At 49.5% G+C, this 25,733-nt stretch overlaps 1 protein-coding gene across 1 annotated transcript in view; it reads right to left on the bottom strand.

The window, feature by feature from the left end:
* Window positions 1-6,115: 6,115 nt before the first annotated feature.
* The window catches only part of LOC137627087 (uncharacterized), a 92,721-nt gene continuing 73,103 nt past the window's right edge, over window positions 6,116-25,733 (bottom strand). The window contains exons 7-8 of the mRNA XM_068358091.1: window positions 18,138-18,356; window positions 6,116-7,463 (exon numbers count right to left, since the gene is read on the bottom strand). Of these exons, the coding sequence (XP_068214192.1) occupies window positions 7,338-7,463; window positions 18,138-18,356 (345 nt within the window). The 3' untranslated portion in view covers window positions 6,116-7,337. The remainder of the gene's footprint in view (window positions 7,464-18,137; window positions 18,357-25,733) is intronic.

The raw sequence follows: 25,733 nt of genomic DNA on the forward strand, positions 1-25,733 counted from the left end.
ATAGCGCACACGTCCCTTACGCGCCATGCCTAGCATACGCGCCAACGTTCTCCTAACCTCATGGGAGATGGGCGTGGGCGCGCGCATCCTCGTGATTGCGCGCTGGCGAGGGATGGCGCGCAGGTGAAGGCAGATGGCGTGTTGGCGAGCGCTGACGAGTAGGGGAAGTCTTAAACTTCCCTACAGGAGATCGTTGGCACGCAGGCGAGCAGGAGAGCGCTGGCACGCTGGAGAACGTTGGCGCGCAGTAGGTTGAGGGCACGCAGTGGCGCACTGGCGATCAGGTGAGCGCTGGCGTGCAGGTGAGTACTAGCGTGCTTTATCAGGAACATCGGCAACAAGTGCGCGCAGGTGAGCGGCGCTTTATCAGGAACGTCGGCCCCAGATGAGCACTGGCGCGCTATATCAGCGCTCTCCTGCCATCGCTCGCCCGCGGGGACCCTCGCAATCACCCTCGCGCGCGCACATCAGTAATCGCCCGCACCCGCCGTCTCCCGCACGCGACCCCGGGTATTCCCCATCGCGCTCCCCAGCGCGATCGTCAATATCCTTCCACGCGCGAGGCTGCAGAACAACACACGGCAAGGTCGCCATCGCCACATCCCCACCCGCAAGCGCAGAACAGCGCGCTCGTCGGTAAAGGGGGGAAGGTTCCAGAAAGGTCCAGGGACATTTCTTTTTTGTCTTCTTTTTCTTTTCAGGCGAACCCCCTATGGAAACTCCTCCCAGGGATCGGTCGATCCCTGTCCCTCCAGAGGGAGTGTCTGACAGCGCAGCCGTTAGCCAGCAGCCTTGGTTTGGGGCACTGATCAGAGCGGTCTCGCAGGCTTTTAAGCCTGTTCTCTCTGAACTGGGCCACAGATCCTTGGCGGCGTCTACTCCCATGAAGAGAAAAAGAGGAGTTTCGGACACAGTGATTTCTCCGAGGACTAAGCTGTCTCCTCGTAAGCCTTCGAGGCAGGACCTCTGCCCCCTCCCCCCAGACTTTTTCTCCCTCCCTTCGGACGAGGATTTCCCGTCCTCAGGGGAGTCACGTGAGGGGAGACGTTCCCCCATCGCACCAATGAGGGAAACCCCACCTCGCGCTGGAAAGTCTTCTCGGGTAGGGGCGAAGAAGAGCCTACCTCCGTCATTGTTGGAGTCCTGCATCCCTCCCAGGAGGGAGTCGAAGGACTCCAAGACAGTACCAAAGTCCTCGTCAAGACTTGGACCGGAGCCAGCCAGTCACTCGGGGAATGTCCGCGAGTCTCCCCAAGATTCGCTGCTAGTCCTTCAGGAGGAGAGCTGCAGGAGTCAGAACATGGGTTTTGGCAGGTTCTGACCCTTATGAGGACTCTCAATGGGTTTGCTGACCCAGAGATTCCTCCTCGAGAAGGCAAAAACACGGTCTTGGATCGAGTGTTTGGGACTCAAAAACCCTCTAAGGCCAGTGCAGCTTTGCCCTGGTCTCAAGGGGTTAAGAGTGCCAGGGACAAGATCGCAGTCCAGCTCTCCGAGCTAGCCTCCTCCAGCCGATCCAGTGCCGGCAACAAGCTTTCCCCCACCTCCTCGTGTACAGCAGAGGAGGTACAGTACTTCGAGATCTTAGAGGAGCCTTGTTTAGCTCTCCCCCTTCACCATTCATTGGAAGAGCTTACCAGGGGAGTCCCTCTTGAGAGAGACTCCAACCGGCAGGTCTCATTCTCGGCGACTGAGATCCTTAATCAGGAGAAGGTTGCGAAGTGTGCCATGCAGGCCATTTCGTGTCTGGATATCTGGTTAGGGACCTTAGGTATCCTGATACGTTCGGAGGATTTATCCAAAGAACGTACCAGGAAAGCTATGGAGACCTTTTTACTCTCAGGCACTCGCACGATCGAGTTTCTGGCCCACCAAGTCTCGAACTTGTGGGCAAACACCATCCTGAAACGTCGGGATGCGGTGTCTGAGAGGTTCCATCAAAAGGTCCCTAGCACAGAGATCAGCAGGCTCAGACATTCTTCTGTGATGGGAACAAACCTGTTTGAGCCTAAGGACATGGAGCATGCCGCTGAGAGGTGGAGGAAGTCCCACCAAGACTCCCTCCTACATAGGGCTTTGACATCCAAGCCCTATAAACCTCCAGCACCCCAGCAGCCCCGTCCTACCAAGACCACGAAACCGACAACGGTAGCGAAGACAGTGGTGTCTAAGCCCTTTCCTGTCAAGGACAGGAAAGGCAAGAAGCCCTCCAGGGGAGGGAAGAATCCTAGAGGGAGCAGCCGAGGCCGCAAACACTAGGATTGGCAGTCTCCCTGCATGTCCACCAGTAGGGGGATGCCTTCAAAGTTGCGCAGACAGGTGGCAGCAACTCGGGGCCGATTCCTGGACAATTTCCGTAATCAGTCAGGGATATCGCATCCCGTTCACAACATCTCTACCTCCCCTGACGACGAATCCAGTGTCATTGAGCTCCCTTGCCATGGGACCAGCAAGGGGGGAGGCCGTTCGGGCAGAAGTCCAGACCATGTTGAAGAAGGGCGCTCTCCAGGAGGTCCTCGACGGGTCCCCATGCTTCTTCAGTCGACTCTTTCTTGTAAAGAAGGCGTCTGGAGGCTGGAGACCAGTCATCGACCTCTCGGCTCTGAACAAGTTTGTCAAGCAAACTCCGTTCAGCATGGAGACCGCAGACACGGTCAGACTTGCAGTGAGACTTCAAGATTTCATGTGCACACTGGATCTGAAGGACGCGTACTTCCAGATCCCAATCCATCCGTCTTCAAGGAAGTACTTAAGATTCAGCCTAGACAACAAGGAGTACCAGTTCAAGGTGCTGTGTTTCGGTCTCTCCACAGCACCACAGGTTTTCACCAGAGTGTTCACCCTAATATCGTCGTGGGCACACAGGATCGGCATCTGTCTCCTCCGTTATCTGGACGACTGGCTGATCCTAGCACACTCGGAGTCATCCCTTCTTCGACACCGAGACAAACTTCTGGGACTTTGCCAGGATCTGGGGATCATGGTAAATCTCGAGAAGTCCTCTCTGCTTCCCACTCAAAGACTGGTATACCTAGGGATGATCATAGACACTAATCTCCACAAAGTCTTCCCATCAGACGACAGGATAGCAAGGCTGAGAAAGGTCGCAAGCCCTTTTCTCAGACGAGAAGAACTTCCAGCCCAATCGTGGTTACGTCTTCTCGGTCACCTCTCATCTTTGGCTCGTCTAGTTCCCAACGGTCGCCTCAGGATGAGATCCCTCCAGTGGCGACTCAAGTCCCGGTGGAATCAGGGTTGCGATTCCCCGGAATTCATGATCCCTTTGGGACCTGCGAAACGGACGGACCTCCAGTGGTGGGTGACAGACGAGAACCTACGAAGAGGAGTGGATCTTCTCGTCCTCCCCCCGGATTTGATGCTGTTTTCGGACGCCTCAAAGAAAGGGTGGGGGGCCCACGTTCTACACCACAGAACCTCAGGCCTGTGGTCAGAATCAGAAAAGTGCCTCCATATAAATCTTCTAGAGATGAAGGCCGTTTTCTTGGCCCTTCAGCAGTTCCAACAATACCTGGCGGGTCACTCTGTGGTGGTGATGAGCGACACCACCACAGTAGTGGCTTACATCAACAAGCAAGGAGGTACCTTTTCGAAGCAGCTATCCCATCTTGCACGCTTCAGTCCCGGATCCCAAGGCGCTCTGGCAAGATGCCTTCCAACAACGGTTGGACAACATCGACGTGTACGCCTTTCCCCCGTTCTGTCTGATGAGGAGGGTGCTCAACAAGACCAGAATATCAGTCAATCTTTCAATGACCCTGATAGCTCCGCTAAGGCATCACGCGGAATGGTTTTCCGGACCTTCTGCAACTCCTAACGGAACTTCCGAGAGAACTCCCTCCACGACATGATCTACTCAGACAACCATATGCCAACATCTTCCACAAAGCCGTAGCTTTGCTGCAACTTCACACCTGGAGACTATCCAGCATCTCCTCACTGAGAGAGGATTTTCGCAACAAGTTGCGATTAGGATGTCTGGACATCTGCGAAAATCATCTGCATCTGTCTACCAGGCAAAGTGGAAAGTCTTCTGTGGTGGGTGTCGTGGAAGGGGTATCTCTCCACTCAATGCCACTATTCCAACAATAGCAGAGGTCCTCGTGTATTTGCTGGAAGAAATGCGCCTTTGTCTCGGCGGTGAAAGGCTATCGCTCAGCCTTAAGTCTAGCCTTCAGGCTCAAAGGAAGGGACATTTCTTCCTCGCTGGAACTTTCCCTACTCATATGAAGTTATGAACTTACCTGCCCTCGGTCGGAAGTGAGACCTCCTCCATGGAACGTGGTTCGAGTTCTCAGGTCTCTTAAGAGACCTCCTTATGAACCATTACGCCAGGCTTCAGATCGCCACCTAACTTGGAAGACAGTGTTCCTACTAGCTTTAGCATCGACCAAGTGAGTCAGTGAACTTCATGGTCTCTCATATGACATCGCCCATTTAAGGGGATGGGGGAGGTAACGTTCAAATTCGTCCCTGAGTTTATTGCTAAGACTCGGAATCCGGGGGGGCCGGATCCTCAGTTCGACTCCTTCCAGATTTTGAGTCTTCGTTCCGTAACAGATGACCCAGACCATCTCCTATTGTGCCCAGTAAGGAGTCTGAGGCTATATCTCAAAAGAACGGCTGCAGTCCGTCCTCAAGTGCAAGCATTGTTTGTTAGCACTGGGAGGAATAAGAGGAGGGTCACCAAGAATACCATCTCGGCATGGATTCGTAGGGTGATCCATCTATCCCTGAATCCAGACCCTCCTCTGTCACGTCGCCCTAGAGCACATGAGGGGCGTAGCTACGTCCTTGGCCTTCAAGAAGAATTTCTCAGTGACGCGGGTTCTTCAGGCTGGGGTGTGGAAGCATCAGACGACCTTCACAGCCCACTACCTGCAAGACGTGACCCACAGGAGGCTCGATACGTTCTCTATCGGCCCTGTGGTGGCTGCACATCGTAGGCCGCAGTCCTTGCGTAGCAAGGTTCTGGCTAGGTGCAGGGACTCTTTATTGGTGAGTGCTGACACACTCAAATAATGAGTCCCCGGGCAAAGCCAAAAGCCAGTACTGGCTGGGACTTTCCACCCTTCCTAATAAGTGAGTGAGTCACCCCTATTAGATAGCGTGGTTTGTATGTCAGTTACGGAACAAATAACAAATTCGTAGATAATTTGTATTTTTCCTGACTATACAAACCTTAGCTATTTAATCAGACTTGCCCGCCAGCCCTATCCCCCTTGAGGTCCTACCTCCAAGCAAAGTGAGCTCAAGCACAGGTGTGTGTGAAGGGGGGGAGGTAGCAAGCTACCCTCCCCTACCCCCCGCTAACTAGCGGTGGGGTAGTAAACCCTCATCAAAATTCTAATGGCTTGTCATTTCAGCTACGCCGAAAGTAATAACCCATATTAAATAGCTGAGGTTTGTATAGTTAGGAAAAATACAAATTATCTACGAATTTGACATTTTTATTAAAATCAGTTATTTCAATATTTTATTTACCAAAGTTTACTAGTATTTCCAGTGGTGGAAAAGTTCTGTTGAGAAGTGAAGGTAGGTGATTGGTCAGAAAAATATGTCCAGTGGCAATGCAAGTCTGATTTGCCACTGGGAAGGAGAGTGCAAATGGCAGCCAGCACCAACGGTACGGAAAATGTGAAAATAACGTCCTGTTACAATTGCGAATTATTTCATTAGATTAAGTACTATAAGTATTAGGGCTATTATTAGCCTTAAAAGTTCTAGGATATACATTTTAAAATACAGCGTTGTAGTGTTTTGAAGGATTATATTTAATCATTTCAATTCCAACTTAACTAATATTGTACTACTGTATTCTATATTAAAACCAACAGATCCATAGCTCAGTGAGGATGTCATTTTTGAGATCGTGGTAAATATATGGACACTTCTGAGGTAAATAAGTGTTACTGTGTGTTTATACGAGTTTTGACGCGGGTATTCTCGGAAAGTCGTACTTTTCAAGTTATAACGTCGAGTGAAGTAGACGGCACGGCACGTCTGGGAGAGCAAAATGCTCCTTGAAATATATCATACTCTTTCCACCTCGGGGAGTAAAACGGCATACTTGTAAAGGTAAACAAAGTCAATGATATATTATTATCTGTAAATTTAATTTCACATTCATTTCCTAAATGACAGACCCAGCTATTTACAATTCAAAGAGTTAAGGGAAGAATAATGATGGGAACAACAATAAGAGAGAGGAAAAGAGCAACATTGATACGAGAGCAAACTAAAGCAGAGGATATTCTAACAAGTAAAAAATGGAAATGGAGAGTTTGTATCATATTGCCTAACACATACAATAATGATTAATGTAGGAATGTATTAAAAATACTTCGAGTTATAGTAAACGTCATTCCGCCTTAAATTAACGATGAACAGGAGGTTAGCTGGGTGGATTTAAAAGCCTACACAGTACAGTACTTACAAAATATGAGCATAGAAAAACGTCTTGAAGTTATAATGCAACTTGAGCTATGAAGATATAATTGGATAGTGTAGACGTAATGAATATATTTGTACAAGATGAGATAGATAGAAAGTATATACTAATATGAATAAAGAATAGGAGAGAGATATTAAGGGTCTATTACTTTACAAACAAAATATGATAAAAGCACAATGCATCTTTTCAGACGGGAAGTGAGTGGAATACATTATAGTATCTTTTACTGTGAGAAATATTGGGATAACGAGGCATACAAATTCTTCCAACAGCAGATAAAAAAAGGAACAAATCTTTAACAGCTATTTTTACAAGACGGAACTGTGGGATTCAACGACGAGAACAAATTTGAACGGGGGAAAATAATACAACTTAAAATATCCATATGTTTGTGATAATAAAACTCTTTCTGATGCTTGCTAGTAACCTCACTTACTGTCCACACTTCTGATTAACAACCAAGGGAAAGGTTTGAAGTCTGTTTTACAAAAATAAGTCATCAAATCTAAGGTTTGATGGATAATTTACAAAAATAAATACATTTAAAGTACAGTACCGAGTACCGAATAACTGTCACTCCTGTCGTGTTTAAAAAGCTCGCATGCAAACGCTGCTATTGCACACCAAGGTCATTTGAAATGAGGAACCTGAGGGCTACTTAATGTAAAGCGTAACCAGTTACTAACAATGTTCAGTACTGTCACATAACTTAAAAACAGAACGTTACAGGTGCTATTTCCGAGTAAATGAAACAAGTTTCTTTTTTTATTTCCCTTCGAATAGCAACATTACAATCCTGAATCACAAAACGTAATAATCTTCCGTCTGACAGTTATAAATTGTACAGAATCCTGCGGACCAGATTTCAAATCCCGTACATCTTAGAGGCGTTTTCTCTCGTGCACTTGAGGACCTCCTCGATGCCCAGTCCTTTCACGCTGGCAATCTGGGCAGCTACGTGGATCGCCATGCCGGGATGAGACAGCCCAGACTGAAATAAATATTTGGTAAACTCAAACCGTGCCCTGTCCTTCGAGCGAAGGTAGTTAGAGCTAAGTAAAACTTGTCATTTTGAGGAATATTAGTTTGAGCAAAGTAAAACTTGTCATTTTGAGCGATGTCAGTTTGAACAGAGTGAAAATTGTCATTTTGAGCAAAATAAAAATTACCGATATGTCATTTTGAGCGAAGTCAATTTGAGCAAAATGAAAATTATGTCAATTTGAGCAAATTAAAAATGATGTCAATTTGAGCAAATTAAAAATGATATCAGTTTAAGCAAAGTAAAAATGATGTCCTTTTGACCATGTCACTTTCAGCGAAGATCCACCTAATAAATTCAACACAATTTGAGCGGTGTCATATTGAGCGACATTCTTGAAGCTCCATTTATACATTTAAAAAATCTCCACAAAATCGACACATTAAACGAACAACCATTTGTGGTAATCGTTGAAAATTAACCTTCGCTCAAAATACCATTCTCTTACAATTCAAGCTGAATTTAAGTAATGGATCTGTTGTGAAATGCATACATATACATATACCAAGGCACTTCCCCCAATTTTGGGGGGTAGCCGACATCAACAATGAAACGAAAACAAAAAGGGGACCTCTACTCTCTACGTTCCTCCAGCCTAACAAGGGACTCAACCGAGTTCAGCTGGTACTGCTAGGGTGCCACAGCCCACCCTCCCACATTATCCACCACAGATGAAGCTTCATAATGCTGAATCCCCTACTGCTGCTACCTCCGCGGTCATCTAAGGCATCGGAGGCAGCAGCAGGGCCTACTGGAACTGCGTCACAATCGCTCGCCATTCATTCCTATTTCTAGCACGCTCTCTTGCCTCTCTCACATCTATCCTCCTATCACCCAGAGCTTCCTTCACTCCATCCATCCATCCAAACCTTGGCCTTCCTCTTGTACTTCTCCCATCAACTCTTGCATTCATCTCCTCCTTTAGCAGACAGCCATTTTCCATTCTCTCAACATGGTCAAACCACCTCAACACATTCATATCCACTCTAGCTGCTAACTCATTTCTTACACCCGTTCTCACTCTCACCACTTTGTTCCTAACCCTATCTGCTCGAGATACACCAGCCATACTCCTTAAACACTTCATCTCAAACACATTCAATTTCTGTCTCTCCGTCACTTTCATTCCCCACAACTCCGATCCATACATCACAGTTGGTACAATCACTTTCTCATATAGAACTCTCTTTACATTCATACCCAACCCTCTATTTTTTACTACTCCCTTAACTGCCCCCAACACTTTGCAACCTTCATTCACTCTCTGACGTACATCTGCTTCCACTCCACCATTTGCTGCAACAACAGACCCCAAGTACTTAAACTGATCCACCTCCTCAAGTAACTCTCCATTCAACATGACATTCAACCTTGCACCACCTTCCCTTCTCGTACATCTCATAACCTTACTCTTACCCACATTAACTCTCAACTTCCTTCTCTCACACACCCTTCCAAATTCTGTCACTAGTTGGTCAAGCTTCTCTTCTGTGTCTGCTACCAGTACAGTATCATCCGCAAACAACAACTGATTTACCTCCCATTCATGATCATTTTCGTCTACCAGTTTTAATCCTCGTCCAAGCACTCGAGCATTCACCTCTCTCACCACTCCATCAACATACAAGTTAAACAACCACGGTGACATCACACATCCCTGTCTCAGCCCCACTCTCCCCGGAAACCAATCACTCACTTCATTTCCTATTCTAACACATGCTTTACTACCTTTGTAGAAACTTTTCACTGCTTGCAACAACCTTCCACCAACTCCATATAACCTCATCACATTCCACATTGCTTCCCTATCAACTCTATCATACGCTTTCTCCAGATCCATAAACGCAACATACACCTCCTTACCTTTTGCTAAATATTTCTCGCATATCTGCCTTACTGTAAAAATCTGATTCATACAACCCCTACCTCTTCTAAAACCACCCTGTATTTCTAAGATTGCATTCTCTGTTTTATCCTTAATCCTATTAATCATTACTCTACCATACACTTTTCCAACTATGCTTAACAAACTAATACCTCTCGAATTACAACACTCATGCACATCTCCCTTACCCTTATATAGTGGTACAATACACGCACAAACCCAATCTACTGGTACCATTAACAACACAAAACACATATTAAACAATCTCACCAACCATTCAAGTACAGTCACACCCCCTTCCTTCAACATCTCAGCTCTCACACCATCCATACCAGACGCTTTTCCTACTCTCGTTTCATCTAGTGCTCTCCTCACTTCATCTATTGTAATCTCTCTCTCATTCTCATCTCCCATCACTGGCACCTCAACACCTGCAACAGCAATTATATCTGCCTCCCTATTATCCTCAACATTCAGTAAACTTTCAAAATATTCCGCCCATCTTTTCCTTACCTCCTCTCCTTTTAACAACCTTCATTTCCATCTTTCACTGTCTCTTCAATTCTTGAGCCAGCCTTCCTTACTCTCTTCACTTCTTTCCAAAACTTCTTATTCTCCTCATATGAATGACCTAATCCCTGACCCCACCTCAGGTCAGCTGCCCTCTTTGCCTCACGTACCTTGCGCTTTACTTCCACATTTTTCTCTCTATATCTTTCATACTTCTCTATACTATTACTCTGCAGCCATTCTTCAAAAGCCCTCTTTTTCTCTTCCACTTTTACCTTCACTCCTTCATGTTGTGAAATATGACAAATTCGAAGATAATTTGTATTTTTCCTAACCATACAAACCTTAGCTATTTACAAAGGGTATTACTTTTAGCGTAGCTGAAATGACGAGCCATTAGAATTTAACGAGGGTGTATTACCCCCGCGCTAGTTAGCGGGGGGGGGGGGTAGGGGAGTGGTAGCTAGCTACCCCTCCTCCCCCTCACACACAGGTGAATACTCACTTTCACTTAGAGGTAGGACTTGTCTTGGGGGACAGGGCTGGCGGGCAAATATGTGTAAATAGCTAATTTACAAAGGGTGACTTATCCCTTAGGAAGGGTGGAAAGTCCCCAGCCATACTGGCTTTGGCTTTACCCAGGGACTCAGAATCCGAGTGAGTCGCACTCGAGAAAAGGAGTCCCTGCACCTCACAAGTTCCTTGCTCCGAAAGGAACCATGTGGCCTACGTAAGCTTGTGTGTGAAGGAAGAAGTGTGGCCCGTCCTAGGCAGTTGACCTGGAGTTCCAGAAGGAACTCTGGGTTAGGACGTTCCCAATACCACCTCGTCAGGGTATGGGGGACGCGACAGTATTGACTCAATACTCGGAACACAAGGAAGCATGGTTTACCTGCAGAGGTTCGAGGTCAGCTATGCAGAGACCAGAAAGAAGTAAGGGCCAGACATACTTCTTTCGTTCATGCAGACTAAAACCTGATAACAATGCCCTCAACCTTCTGCTACCTGTCCAAAAAGGAGCCTGAGGTTAAACCAGCTGTTGTGTAGCCACCACAGAGCGATAGAAAACGTATCGAGACTCCTGTGGGTCACGCCCTGCAGGAAGCGGGCAGCGAAGGTCATCAGACGCTTCCAGACTCCAGCTTGTAGCACCTGCGTCACAGAGTAGTATTACTCGAAGGCGAGGGACGTTGCGATGTATCCAACATCGTGCTGTAGGGCGACGTGACGGGGGAGGGTCTGAAGACAGGTCGAGATGAATGTCCTTGAGTCCGGGCTGAAGAGGTATACTGGTGACTCTCCCCCCATGTCCTCCTTGTGTTCCCAAATCGGCTGCAACTGAGGACAAACTGCAGCTGTTCCCAGTGCTAACCTCTCGATTCCTTACTGGCAAGAAAGAGAAGGTCTTGGGACATCAGACACAGAATGGAGACTCAAAATCTTGAATGAATCGGACCGAAGGGCCGGGACCCTCAGATTCTGAGTCTAGCCAACAACTCAGGAGCGAGCCTGAATGTTGCCTTCCCCTCTTCCTTAGAAAGGGGGGAGTAGTAAGAGACCAAGAAGATTGCTTACACACTGGCCGTGGCCAGAGTGAGCAGAAGACCCAAGGCGGAATACAATCCGAGGCCTGTCGTAAAAGGGTCTTGAGAAGATCTCTTAAAGGACTAAAAGTCTGAGCCATGCTCCAAGTTGGAGGTCTTCCTCCGACTAGGGCAGGGACGATCGTAGCTTCGCATGAGCGAGGATAGATCCAGCGGGCAGGAAAAAGTTATTCCTTTAAGCCTGAAGGTCAGGGAAAGGCTGAGCGACAGGCTTCATTGCCGAGAGCGGAAAGGAGTTTCCTCCCGCCAAAAGGCAATAAGACCGTTATTGCTGGAGAAGAGGCCTCAAGGGAAGAGGTATATCTCCCACAGCACCAACCACCTTAGACTCTTCACTTTGCCTGGGAGACCCCTGTGGATGACTATCGCAGATGACGCGACCTCCGTACCGGGACTGTAGCGGGTTGTCTCTTCTAGAGGAGGAAGCGTAGTGTCTCCAGGCATGAAGCCGAAGCGACGCCCCGGTTCGGGAGAGATGTCGCAGTGTGGTTACTTGAGTAGTCCGCCGTGGGAGAAGCTCTCCCGGGAGTTCCGTCAGGGGAAGCAGAGGGTCCAGAAACCGTTCTGCGCATAGTCCCAGTGGAGCTCTCCCATTGAAAGGTTGACAGACAACCTGGTCTTGTTGAGACCCATTGTCCACAGACAAAAAGGAGGGAAGACGCAGGCGTCGAAGTTGTCCCACCATCACCGGAATGCATCTTGCCAGAGTCTCGGGGTCTGAGACTGGGGGGGAAGACTAGCGGAAGCTTGAGGTTCCAAGCTGTCGCGATCAGGTCCCCCAGACCAGCACTTGCTGGTTACCCAAGGTCAAAGACCCCTAGGTACACTCTCTCTATGAGGCTCTGCTCGGATAGTCTGAGAGAAACATTCCCCTGTCTGGAATGAGAGAGCCGATGGTGGTATTGAGAGAATCTCAATCATCCCGGTATCTCTACTGCAAGATGTGAAGGTGTGAAAATGCGTCCCCTGCTGGTTAGAATGAAGTCGACGCGCAACGGGGCGACTCGGCAGGAGCTGTAGGATCTGAAGAGGGGCCAGACTAAGGGCCCTAAGCCTGCCTGAATGATGGAGAGGTATCCTTCAGGTCTTGACCATAGGCCTGGACCGGAACATGCCCCCCCCCCCCTTTCCTTTGACGAGTCCGAGAACCGCATCAAGAATGTGGGGAAAGGACGAGAATATCCACTACCATCAAGAGGCTCCATAGGTCAACACCCATTGCAGGTCTAATAGTTCCGCTGGTCCCATAGGGCCAGGGAGTCCGGTTAAACATTGCCTGAAGCCACCGGAACTTGGATCGCCCCACATGGAACTTATCCTGAGGCGACCGTTCGGACTATAGACGGGTCAATGAGGAAAGAAGAACTAGGAAACGTTCCAAGGTAGGGCTGAAAGCTCTGCTTGACTGAGAACAGGTACTGCGACTCTCCTCAGTCTTGCCACAGTCAACCGAAAGGAAGGCTCGGAGGATGTGGTAACAGAATCGGGCGTCCCCAGGTGGTCACCCATCCAAGTACCGACGTTGCTTAACCTCGCTGGACGGACGAGAAGCGGGGTTTCCAATGTGGTAAGGCGGTTGACTCAATATCATGGCCAGATACTCCAGATGTTGAGGCAGAGGAAGAGAAGGCTCCAAGCAAAATACCATGAGCCCACACTCATGGTAAGCATCCGGAAGCTTGTCCCGGCGCTGAAGAAGGTCGAAACCCGAGCCTACCGGAGTTTACCAGCCCTCCAAACAGCAGAGGAGGCGGAAGCCTGCACCTGAGCAGCCAAGAGGAAGGCAGGGAGAGTTCTCTGGGGAAACAAACCTGCTATGCCACGGCGGGATAGCCACACTGCATCATAATCAGGAATACTTGCAGTCTAGGCTGAATTCGACGAGCACCCTGGAAGATGGATGGAATGGAAACTGAAAGTACCCGTCCTTCCGATCCAGGGTTTAAGGAGTCCTGTCGCCTCGTTACCAGTCTGATCGATTCTGCTGGTCTACGCTGGCCGAAGTTTGTTCGACAAACTTGATCAGGGCTGAGAGGTCGACTATGGACATCCCCTCTCAGATCCTTCCTTACAAGAAAGGATCGACTGAGGGGGCCGGGGGTGAAGCCGTCGATGATCCTAAGGAAGACCTTCGCCTAAGGTATGGATCATTCTGCCCAACCGGGCAACTCTGCTGACGCTATGGCATAGAGGTTCAGAGACACTGAATTCGCTGACAGAGACGGCAGGCGCGATATCCTTGGCTACTCACAGAGATTGTGCGGGAATGGGCATCGGGAAGCTGTCATTCGGATGAGTAACCTTAAGCATCCTCCCAGCGAAAAACCTGCAATCCTAGAGTTCGTGAACTCCTTTTAGGACTATGCCCCCCCGGGGGGAGTCTCCCGTGCCATCTGTTCCTGACAGGAGGAAACTGCAATTGGACACCTTGTCCCAGTTGTCGTAGCCGATAACTTAGGCCGACGTGGTTGAAAGAAAAGGGCGCTGGAGCCCTGCAGAGTCTGGAAGAAAGCGCCTTGGAGGAGTGAAACCGGAAGTCGATTTACTCCGCACAGCAGCTGTCTAAGTCTCTGTCCTTGGGCACAAACAAACTCTTCTCAAGGATGGAAGGGTGTCTGAGGTCGTCGACCTCCACAGATGAGACACCCGAAGGAAGCCCTCAGTCAGCGCGTCCAGATGGTACAACATCGAGCTTGTCCGCAAGTTAGATACTTAACGACGAAAGGCCAAGGTGCCTGAGCTCGAGAGGAGGAAAGTACCCTTGATCTTCCTGTAGCTTCCTTGAACCAAACCTCGGGCCGTAACCGAGGAGGGAAAGAACCTGGTAAGCTCCCAGAGGAAGAGGTAAGCAGTCACCCCTTGTCCGATGGAGAAATCTCGAACAGAAAGCCCCCCCGCCAAAAATCCTTCCAGGGAATGACGGGGAAGGGCTAACCCAGGTTCAGGAATAGAGGAGTGTTGCTCAGATCTCCCTTAAGTTTCTCCTATTCTTGCAAGTGCCATGCTCTGCGTTTACGGGGTGAGGCAGTGTTCTGGAAATACGCTCCAGAAGAACTCGCCAGGCTGGTCGTGCTGCGAAAACCCCATTGGGAATCGTGGTCGCAATTGCTCTGGAGCTCGCGCGACGGGAATTCTTGGTGGTCGGCGAGCGATAACCCATAGACGAGCAATGGATACTGCAAGAAATAAGCCGACATTTGTGCGAAGAAACACTGTAGGTTCGCGCGACGGAACACCATCCGTCTGCGCGATGGAAAAAACCGTTGGTTCGCGCGTGGGCGAACATTGGAGAGCATGAGCGTAGACGTGCAGGCACGTGGGCGTGTGGGCGCGCGGGCGAGCGGTCGCGCGGTTGCACGGGCGAGCGGTCGCGCGGTTGCACGGGCGAGCGGTCGCGCGGTTGCACGGGCGAGCGGTCGCGCGGTTGCACGGGCGAGCGGTCGCGCGGTTGCACGGGCGAGCGGTCGCGCGGTTGCACGGGCGAGCGGTCGCGCGGTTGCACGGGCGAGCGGTCGCGCGGTTGCACGGGCGAGCGGTCGCGCGGTTGCACGGGCGAGCGGTCGCGCGGTTGCACGGGCGAGCGGTCGCGCGGTTGCACGGGCGAGCGGTCGCGCGGTTGCACGGGCGAGCGGTCGCGCGGTTGCACGGGCGAGCGGTCGCGCGGTTGCACGGGCGAGCGGTCGCGCGGTTGCACGGGCGAGCGGTCGCGCGGTCGTGAGGGTGGGCAGGTGGATGAGAGCGAGTCCGAGGCGGCGAACGCAAGCGTTAGCACGATGGCGAGGAAACGCGCTGCCGCGTGGGCGAGGAGGACCGCTGGCGATATGGATCAACAAGCGATCGGTGGTGAGCTGGTGAGCGCTAACGCGCAGGTTGGCGATGGCGCGTTGTGTTATGCCGACGCGATGGTCGAGCAGTATGCGCAGGTGAGCGATCGTGCGTTGGCGAGCAGTATGCGAAGGTGAGCGGTCGCGAGCAGTGATCAGCATGCGCCGGGTCGCGCGATGGTGATCAGTATGCGCAGGGTCGCGTGATGGTGATCAGCATGCCAGGGTCGCGCGATGGCGATCAGCATGCGCAGGTTGGCGGTCGCGCGATGGCGAACAGCATCTGCAGGTGGGCGATCGCGTGATGGCGAACAGCATACGCAGTTGAGGGTCGCGCGATGGTGATCAGCATGCGCAGGGTTGAGCGATGGTGATCAGCATCCGCAGGTGTGCGGTCGCGCGATGGCGCTCAGCATCCGCAGTTGAGGGTCGTGCGATGGCGATCAAGCATCCGCAGTTGAGGGTCGCGCGATGGCGATCAGCATCCGCAGGTGAGGGTCGCGCGATGGCGATCAGCATCCGCAGTTGAGGGTCGCCCGATGGCGATCAGCATCCGCAGTTGAGGGTCGCGCGATGGCGATCAGCATCCGCAGTTGAGGGTCGCGCGATGGCAATCAGCATCCGCAGTTGAGGGTCGCGCGATGGCGATCAGCATCCGCAGTTGAGGGTCGCGCGATGGCGATCAGCATCCGCAGGTGAGCTAGTAGCTGGCGAACCATGTTCCTTCAGAAGTGTTGGAGAACGTTGGCATGCCGGCTGTAACACACGTGGGCGATCTGGAGATCGCTGGCGAGCTGATGATCGCTGGCGGGTTGATGATCGCTGACGAGCTGATGATCGCTGGCGAGCTGATGATCGCTGACGAGCAGAAGGCTACGCGTGGAAGCCTGCGCAAAGAAGAAGAGTCCTTGACCCCGACCTGAACCGAAGTTCTAGATCGCGAGGGCGAACGTGGGCGCACAGGGCGCGTAACAGGAACCAACAGGAACCGCAGGGAAGATCATCTTGAAAGCGCTGACGAACAGGAGAGCGCTGATGAGCAGAAGGGCGCGCAGGGAAACCCTGACACGCAAGGGAAGAACCCCCGTGGGGGCAACCCTTTGCCCCGAAGGGATCGTTGTCCGCCGGGAGACTGATGTCCGTCGGAAGACCGCTGTCCGTCGGGCAGACCGTTGTCCGTCGGGAAGACCGTTGCCCGTCGGAAGACGAGATCAGACTGCTGTCCATCTGCACCAAGGCGGAAGATCGAGAAAAAGGAGTTGTAGGCTGCAAACGGAGATCCAAAAAGGCGCCTCAAGCACCCTTATAGGGAGATGAGAGGCCCTTACGACGAGGCGGACGGTGGGCCTTACGGCGAGGGAGGCCAACAGCAACAGCAACAGAAGAAACCTCCGAAGAGGAGTCTCTATGAGTGTACTCTCTCGTGAACGAAAGAGAAACACTTCATGGAAGAGACTGGTCAGCCAGTGACCTAAAAGGAGCAATCCTCCGAAGAGGAGCTCCTGCAGTTGCCCAGCCCCTTGAGCAAAACTGCAGGTGTGACCGCTCAGCACCAAGAGCATAGTCGCACGAAAAAAAGGCAAGAGAAGAACCCCCCAAAAAGGGGAAAAACTCAAGCCTGGACAGGAAAATTTTCCCTCGGAAGGAAAGTTATCCGCCCAAGGAGGCAAGCCTCCTGAGTGTTTTAAAATGAACTGGAGAGCTGTCCGTCGTCACGGGAGTACTACCAGTAGAAGGAGACACGCCCCTGATGAAAATACAAGGGGGGAGGCAGCAACAGCCGAATCCCCAGGACTCAACCAGACAGCTCACACCGTTGCTATATTACAGAAACGAACTAGATCGGTAACTGTAAAAAAATAAAACAAATAATATTAGTACACATTCATTCCCCCGGGAAGGCTCCGAAGAGGAATCCCGAGGGAAAGGAACAAGAATTACACAACAGGCACGTGCCCTCACAACCACTTACACTCGCTGAAGGAGAGCTGTAACCAAAACAGAATTATAACAATTATAATTATGTAACTATGTAATTATGTAATTTAAATGAATGAACACTAAAGAAAGAACGAAAACCCCGAAAGGAATCGTTCTACAAGCTGAAAAACAAAAAACAACTACAATTAGATTCATAACTAATTGAGACAAACGTACAGCGTAGCAACCCCCCACACGGAAAGGAAGCTAGGCTACAAGGGCGTAGTAACACGTAGTAAAAGGGTGAACGACCTCAAGAGAGAGAGAGAGAGAAAGACATAAGTCAAACTCGATCGCCACCCAAAAAATAGGCCGTGGTGGCCTAACTGCCGAGGCCTCCACGTAGATAACGTACACTACACACACATCTGAAAAGGAAACTTACTTATTTCTATACTCAAATATATATACAAACATGAAAACATGTTTACATATATATTGAGTAAATGAAAAGTAAGCGATTAAGTAAAGACAAAACAAACAATGGCTGCCAAGCGAGGACCAAGACAGAGACGTCTGTCACAGTCCGAGCCAAAAGTGAAAGTGAGTATTCACCTGTGTGTGAGGGGGGAGGAGGGGTAGCTAGCTACCACTCCCCTACCCCCCCCCCCCCCGCTAACTAGCGCGGGGGTAATACACCCTCGTTAAATTCTAATGGCTCGCCATTTCAGCTACGCTAAAAGTAATACCCTTTGTAAATAGCGTGGTTTGTATTTCGGTTACGGAACAAATAATTAATAAAATGTCTTAAAACTTGTATATCACATTTCAATAAGGACGCTCCCTAAACCCAAACATGGTAACGAAAAATATAACTTACCGTGAACGGACGGAAATACGGAGTGTCAGTCTCCAAGAGAATGCGATTCAAGGGAATGTCTCTCACCACATTGCGTACCATCCTCGCTCTCCTGTTCATCATGGTAACCAAGCCGGTGAAACCCAGGTACACGTTGGTGAAGGCACTCATCCATTCCTCGGCCTCTTCCAAGGTGTCGGTGAAGCAGTGGCGATGGATTAGGTGATCCTTCGGTACCTCCTGCAAAAAGAAACAGAGTTTATTTATATAAGTCACTGAGAAAGACATAGTTTACACCTTCTGTCTTTTAAAAACCTTGGCTTCAAAAGATGAATATGTATTTTCAAGTAAGGAATAGTTTTGGAAATTTCAAATTACAGAAAAAAAAATATCTATATAAGTCACTGAGAAAGACATAGTTTACACCTTCTGTCTTTTAAAAACTTAGCTTCAAAAGATGAATACTGTATGTATTTTCTGGGTCGACCTGTGGCGGCCAGTGAAAAGAGTCCTTCTAATATACCTTTTCTGATAAAACCTTCCAATTATACCAGAGAAAGATAAAAGCATGGAATGCTGAGGTTACAACCCTCGCGCGAGCACCTTTTGGGTGTCGTGTATAAAGCAAAGGCGCGTGAAGTCCACTATTCACAGGTTGTCTTCCATTTAGTTAATTCCTTCGTCAAAGGGATGGGCCGATACAAAGGCCCTAGCCAACCCACCAGCGCCACACCACCCACGCCCCGACGCGAGCGCCATCTGAACATCATCCTTCTTTTTGGACTTCGTCATTGTGAAAATTTATTGTGGTGCTCTCGGATTTTTTCACTCTCGTGGATTTATTTCGTCATGTCCGAAGTTTCATCTTCACACATTCCAATGTTAAGTACCATAGTTTGTTTTGACAGCTTTTTATAGTACCGGGCTTTTGTTTTATATCCAGTATAGTCTGTTTTATCATTCCCGTCTGGCCCTTCACGGCGGCCATTGTTTGTTCACTTGTCTTGGGAATTCATCTTTGTCTGCCCGTTTAGTACTCTGTCTCTTGTTCTTGGTTAAGTCCCTGGCCTTATGCCTTTGGAACCGTTATTATTTTTTCGTTATTATGCTCATGGTACTTTTTGCTAGCAAGTCCAGCCTACGAACGAGATAGCGTTCTAGCTTTGTTATTGTTTAGTACCCGCCCGGGGCGGGGCGTTCGTCACTCGACTTTGCTATTTATTTTAGATTTTAGCAGGTGCTATTCTTCGTTCATAGTCTTATCTTGATGTACATTTTTATTTTATACGTTTAAAATAGTGTTGTGTGATTATTAGTCCTGATTTTGTGTCCAAGAGAGCGAGAGCTTGGGGTTCCCGTTTTCTGTTCGCAGTCACGAGTTACCCCTTCCTCTCGATTTCTTTCTTAGCTCCGGTGGGTGAGCGGATTTCCCGTTTTCCGTTTTGTGCGTTCAACGGGTTCTCCCTCCCTCACCTCTCCCCCTACGGGTGTATGATAACTTACGAGTTATTTATTTTTGGTTACTTTTCAATAGTTAGCGTTATTTTTAGGTCCAAGTTTCGTCCTCTCCCCGTTACGGCTTGGGAGTAGTTATGAACGTTTTTCCACTCCGCCTTGAGTTCTACTCCGCCATGAGGGATTCTCAATGACTTTCGTTCTATTGTTATATTTATATATTGTTTACTACATGGGACGGGCTTCATATTGTTTAGATACGACCCTCCGGTGGCCCTTACTGCGGTCTCAGGCCACGGCCATATCCACAATAGTCATTGTTATTACAATTGTGTTATTATTCATAATATAATTATTCAGGACCTTTCTTCTCCCTCCGGCTTCACCGGAGATCGTAAATACACTTTACTATGATCTAAGCCTTAGCCTTTAGCTGCGGCTTGGCTTTTATATCTTTCACAATTGAATTATTAGCCACACTTGAATTATTCAGGACATCTCATTACCCTCCGGCTTCACCGGAGGTCGCCCATACACTTCACACTTATATTTGCCTTGCCTTCAGCTAAGGCTGGTGTTTATATTTATTTTAAGGGCATGTCACTGCTTCCCTGACCCTCGGAGGTCGGCAGATTGCTTTAAGTTATTTACTCTTCTGTCATTAACAGACATTAGGTAAATTACAATTATACAAACAATTGAATATTAAAGTGCCAACAATGGTATGGGGCTGTATCATCTTAAAAGTGATATTCAGATATTAGTTAAATGCAATATTGGAGCTTAGGGAATTCAGTGAGTGCCGGAGCTCTATAATAATAGGGGTTTTTAACCCCTTATCAGAGTTTCAAGGAACACCAGACTCATGTCTCCTTTCTTTTACAGAAGGTCCGTTGTACTGCCGAAGGATGCCCTGCCTCGTTCAACGACCCCGTTGGGCATGACCTCTGTCGGTCTCATGCGCACTGCTCCATCCCCTTTATCCGGGAACCGGGCCAGGCCCAATACATGGTCTGGTTCCCGGATTTGTGCTCGCTCTGTTACGAGCTGTCGTCAATTCTACTGAACGATGATGTAAGTGGGTTTTCCTTTTGTTCCTTATTTCTCGTTGGCAGACACTAATTTAGCCATGAATATGATATACACAGTATATTTTGGAGAGCAAACGCCCTCCTGCGTCACTAATCACTGCAAATCTTACAGGCCGATGATGTCTCTCTTCGTTCAGCAAGGGCTACTCTTCGTCCGTGGGTGTTGGGCTTCGGCAGGAATGCCCCGTCTGGCGCACCCTATCTCCTCGATCGAGATATGGCCTCCCGGCTCTTCCCAGGCTCGACTACTGCTGCAGTCTGCCCTGACCTTGATGCCCCCTTAATTGAAGAAGTCAGGGCCACCATTTCTGCGGAGGACGAACCCCTCGTACCGCTGGACGTGGCAGATCTGGATATAGACGTAGAACCCAGGGACGAGCAGGTAAGTGGTGCCGAGTTGGTGGAAACCCTTTTCTCTCCTACTCCCTCTTCTACCTCTTCCTTTCTAGGTTTTGATAACTCTAAGGCTTCTCCTCGGGATCCCTCTGCCTCCGTACGACCCAAGGTGAAGCCACTTCGAACTTATAAGACTTCAGCTTTGCCAGTGTCAACGGTTCCCGGACCCTCGACTGCTCCTGATATTCATATTGCTCCTCGTAAAACCACGACTCCTAAGAAGTCTAAGTCTACCAAATCCAAGACAAAACCAACGGGTGGCTTTCAGGTACCCTGGGGCGGTCTCGTCCCCATCGAACTGGTCAGAGATTTGGTCAGAGAACAAATTCAACATCACTCTGGGGCGATGACAGAGATTAAGGATATGATGGCTACTCTGATCCGCGCCGGAACTCAGCTTCCTCCCCCTTCTGCCCCAGACGCATCGAAGCTACCGCCCTCCGATAAAAACAATCCTTGGCGGTTAGCCTTGCATGCCCCATTCTTAGATGGTTCCCTAACTCTGGAGGGCATAGGCACCCGCCCTCTAGAGGACCTGGAGTTCTACCCCCCGGGCCTAGAATTCCCGTTCAATGGTTTCGTACGGTTAAAGGAACATGCATTGGTCCGTATGGACAAGGTACCGAAGGAAACGGTGATATTTCCAAAAGAGCAGGCCCAGGCTATCTGGGCCAGAACACTATCAGGGTGGGGGTGTATTAACTCAAAGTTCACCCCACACAAAGGTGCCTACACTATTTTTACGACAGCGGCCTCCATCTCTTTGCCGCTCATAGACAAAGTCACAGAGCTGACCATGCAGGCCATCAAGGAAGGCTCTTCCATGCCGGCTCTCAAAGAGACGGACTCCACCTCTTTGCTTATTCCGGGTACCTCTGCAACCTGGGATGCCGCGGCTTCTACCTTCACAGTGGGGAAGCTAGACCCGGACTGTGCCTCTACTCTTTTCTCTGAGAAGCTTCCCAGATTAATATAGAGTCTTCTCAATACTGAGTTCGAGACCCGTACTAGACTAGCTAGGTCCCTCCAATCCATCACCTCCATGGAGTCCCTAGCATCTCTTTACCCAGAGGAAACGCTGTTCAGAGTCACCACAAAGAACCAGCTGCTGTCCTACCAAATAGACCTCCATGACTTCTGGTCGGCTCGAGTTAGTTGCAGGAAGTTCGTTCTGTCTGAGGCCTCCATCAGACATGAACCGAACAGGCTGATAGCCTCCTCCTGCTGGGGTAAGACCCTCTTCCCTCAGACCGAGGTTGATAAGGTTCTTCAGGACGCGGCGAGGGCAAACCAAAATTTGCAGGTAAGGTGGGGTCTCTCAGCCAAAAAGAGGTTCGAACCCCAGAGACACACGTTCTTCAAGAAGAAGCAGAGGTTTAGTCCTTACAAGACTGCCCGGGGTACCTCGTCCCCACAGTCTTCTGCTGCCTCGACCTCTCAACAACAGGCACCCCCTCAGCAGGTAGTCTACCTCGCTGCTCCCCCTGGTACACAGCCCAACCCCTCTTGGATGTCCTCTCCTGCATACAACCCTGCCTACGAATCCTCCGGTTCCTTTCGTGGATACCAGAGAGGGAGTTTCAGAGGTAGAGGACAGTTCCGCCAACGCGGCGGACCTAGAGCAAGGGGTGCCCGTGGAGGGAGGGGCCCTAAGTTCACTCCCTCCCAATGATGTGATGCCGGTAGGAGGGAGACTTTATCACTTCCGAGACCATTGGACCTTCAGTCCATGGGCTCACAGCATAATATCCAGGGGCTTGGGTTGGAAATGGTCACAGGGATCCCCTCCTCCACCAGTGACCTTCTTCCAGAGACCCACTCCCATCCTGGAAGAGTACACCGCGGAGTTACTCAAGAAGAAAGCAATCAAACGGGTTCGATCCCTGAAATTCCAAGGCCGCCTGTTTACAGTCCCGAAGAAAGACTCGTCGGCGTTGAGGGTAGTTCTGGACTTGTCGAAGCTCAACTCTTACATCCTTTGCGACAAGTTCCGTATGCTGACTATCTCTCAGGTACGGACCTTACTTCCCCGTGGGGCCGTCACCACCTCTATATCGATCTTACCGACACCTATTATCATGTCCCAGTAGTTCGAAACTTCTCTCCTTACCTAGGCTTCCATCTCGGCAAGAGAGCCTTTGCATTCAGTCATGCCCTTCGGTCTCGGCATTGCCCCCACGATATTCACGAAACTGGGGGAGACGGTGCTCGAGCAACTCAGACACCAAGGGATACAGATCATCGCCTATCTGGACGATTGGCTCATTTGGGCCCAGTCGCACCAGGAATGCAACAGAGCTACGTCGAAGGTACTCCATTTTCTCGCCAAACTGGGCTTCCAAGTCAACCTCCGGAAGTCCCGCCTACAACCATCAAGCCACTTCGAATGGTTAGGCATCCGTTGCGACCTTTCAAAGCACAGGCTCTCCCTTCCTCCCAAGAAGGTAAGGGAGATAGCTTCCAAGGTCATGAACTTTCTCAAACACAGACAGGTGTCCAGAAGGGCTTTAGAACGAATCCTCGGCCTTCTCCAATTTGCCTCACTGACCGATCTCCTATTAAAAGCCAAACTCAAAGACATCAATCGAGTTTGGAGAAAGAGCGCGACAATACCTTTAAGAGACAAGACCTCGAAGATCCCCTCTGTCTTGAAAATGAGACTACAACCATGGTCCGAACGGAGGAACCTCTCCAAATCGGTTTCTCTACAGTTCCCCTCTCCACAAGCAACAATTCATACCAACGCGTCTCTGAGTGGATGGGGGGGTTACTCCCAACATCAGATGTTTCAGGGCTCTTGGTCACCCGCCATAAGGCAGTTCCATATCAATGTTCTCGAAGCCATGGCGGTGTTCTTGACCCTGAAGAGAATCTCTCCTCCGAGGTCGACCCACATCAGAGTAGTCTCAGACAGCACGGCCGTAGTCCACTGCCTCAACAGAGGGGGATCCAAATCACCCAACCTGAATCAGATCCTGGTCACTATCTTCGCCTTGGCAGCCGACAAAGACTGGTTCCTGTCATCAACTCACCTAGCAGGAGTCCAGAATGTGATAGCAGACTCATTATCCAGGACGAGCCCACTGGAATCGGAGTGGTCCCTGGACATGCACTCCTTCCGGTGGATACTCAGGCTGGTTCCAGGTCTCCAGGTAGATCTATTCGCGACCCGACTCAATCACAAACTCCCATGTTATGTGACACCGAACCTGGACCCTCAGGCTTATGCCATGGACGCATTAACCTTGGATTGGAACCATTGGCAGAAGATCTACTTATTCCCTCCAGTGAATCTTCTACTGAAAGTCTTGCACAAACTCCGCTCCTTCAACGGGGCAGTAGCTTTAGTGGCACCTCACTGGCCAAAGAGCAGTTGGTTTCCTCTCCTCCTCGAGTTGAAACTCCGTCCCTTCCGGATCCCATTCCCCAAACTGACCCAGGTGGTCCAAACTCGGACTGTGTCAGATTCCTCAAGGATAGCCAAAACCCTAACTTTGTGAATTTCATGAAGTTTGCGGCTCGTAGGGATGTAAACATCGACCCAGATAATGTCCTCTTTATAGAATCAGACAAAAGGGACTCTACGATTCGCCAATATGATTCGGCAGTTAAGAAACTAGCAGCTTTCTTAAAGAATTCAGACCATTCGGTTATGACTCCTAATTTAGCCATCTCCTTCTTTAGGTCCATATTTGACAAAGGCCTAGCAGCTAGCACTATAACCACCATAAAGTCAGCTGAGGAAAGTCTTCCTGGTTGGGTTTAACATTAACCTGGCGGAGTCTTATTTCTCGTCTATTCCAAAGGCATGTGCTAGGCTTCGACCTTCGGTTCGTCCACAAAAGGTCTCTTGGTCTCTAAATGATGTCCTCAAACTGGCCTCCGACATGGACAACGAATCCTGCTCCTATATCACTCTTCTTAGGAAGACTTTATTTCTAATAGCTTTGGCCTCGGGTTCTAGAATCTCGGAACTAGCAGCTCTCTCACGAAACTCAGAAAACATGGATTTCCTCCCTTCAGGTGAAGTACTTTTTTCTCCTGGCTAAAAACGAAGACCCCCAAAATAGGTGGTCCCCTTGGAAAGTTATTCCTCTTCTCCAAGATACTTCTCTATGTCCGGTCACCACTCTCAGGGCCTTTTTAGCCACGACTGCTACCCGATCGTCTGGCCCCTTGTTTATCAGAGAACAAGGAGACACCATTTCCATACGTGGTATTAGGCAACAGATCCTATACTTCATTAAACAAGCCAATCCGGGATCATTTCCCCATGCTCATGATATCCGGTCAGTAGCTACCTCCATCAACTATTTCCAGAATATGGACTTTGATGACCTTAAAAAGTACACGGGTTGGAAATCTCCAATGGTCTTCAAATGCCACTATCTAAAGAACTTACAGGCCCTTAAATACCCAACGGTTGCAGCTGGGAGCCTTATCTCTCCCCAGTGATCTTTTGTTCTTCCTTTCATCCATCTCTTTTCTTCTCCCTCCTACCCGCCACTCGCACCACGACGCCGCTTCCTTGGTGGTTCGTTAGCCCTAAGTTTATTACATATTAGGTTAATATGATTGTAACTATTATTGTTTACCGTAGTTATAGGGTTGGGATATTCTTAGCCATGTCAGTTTTGTTGCATGTTTACTCTGATACTCGGAGGCTTCCCTGTTA

The sequence above is a fragment of the Palaemon carinicauda genome, chromosome 34 (assembly GCF_036898095.1).
Source record: "Palaemon carinicauda isolate YSFRI2023 chromosome 34, ASM3689809v2, whole genome shotgun sequence".
Taxonomy (NCBI): Eukaryota; Metazoa; Arthropoda; class Malacostraca; order Decapoda; family Palaemonidae; genus Palaemon; species Palaemon carinicauda.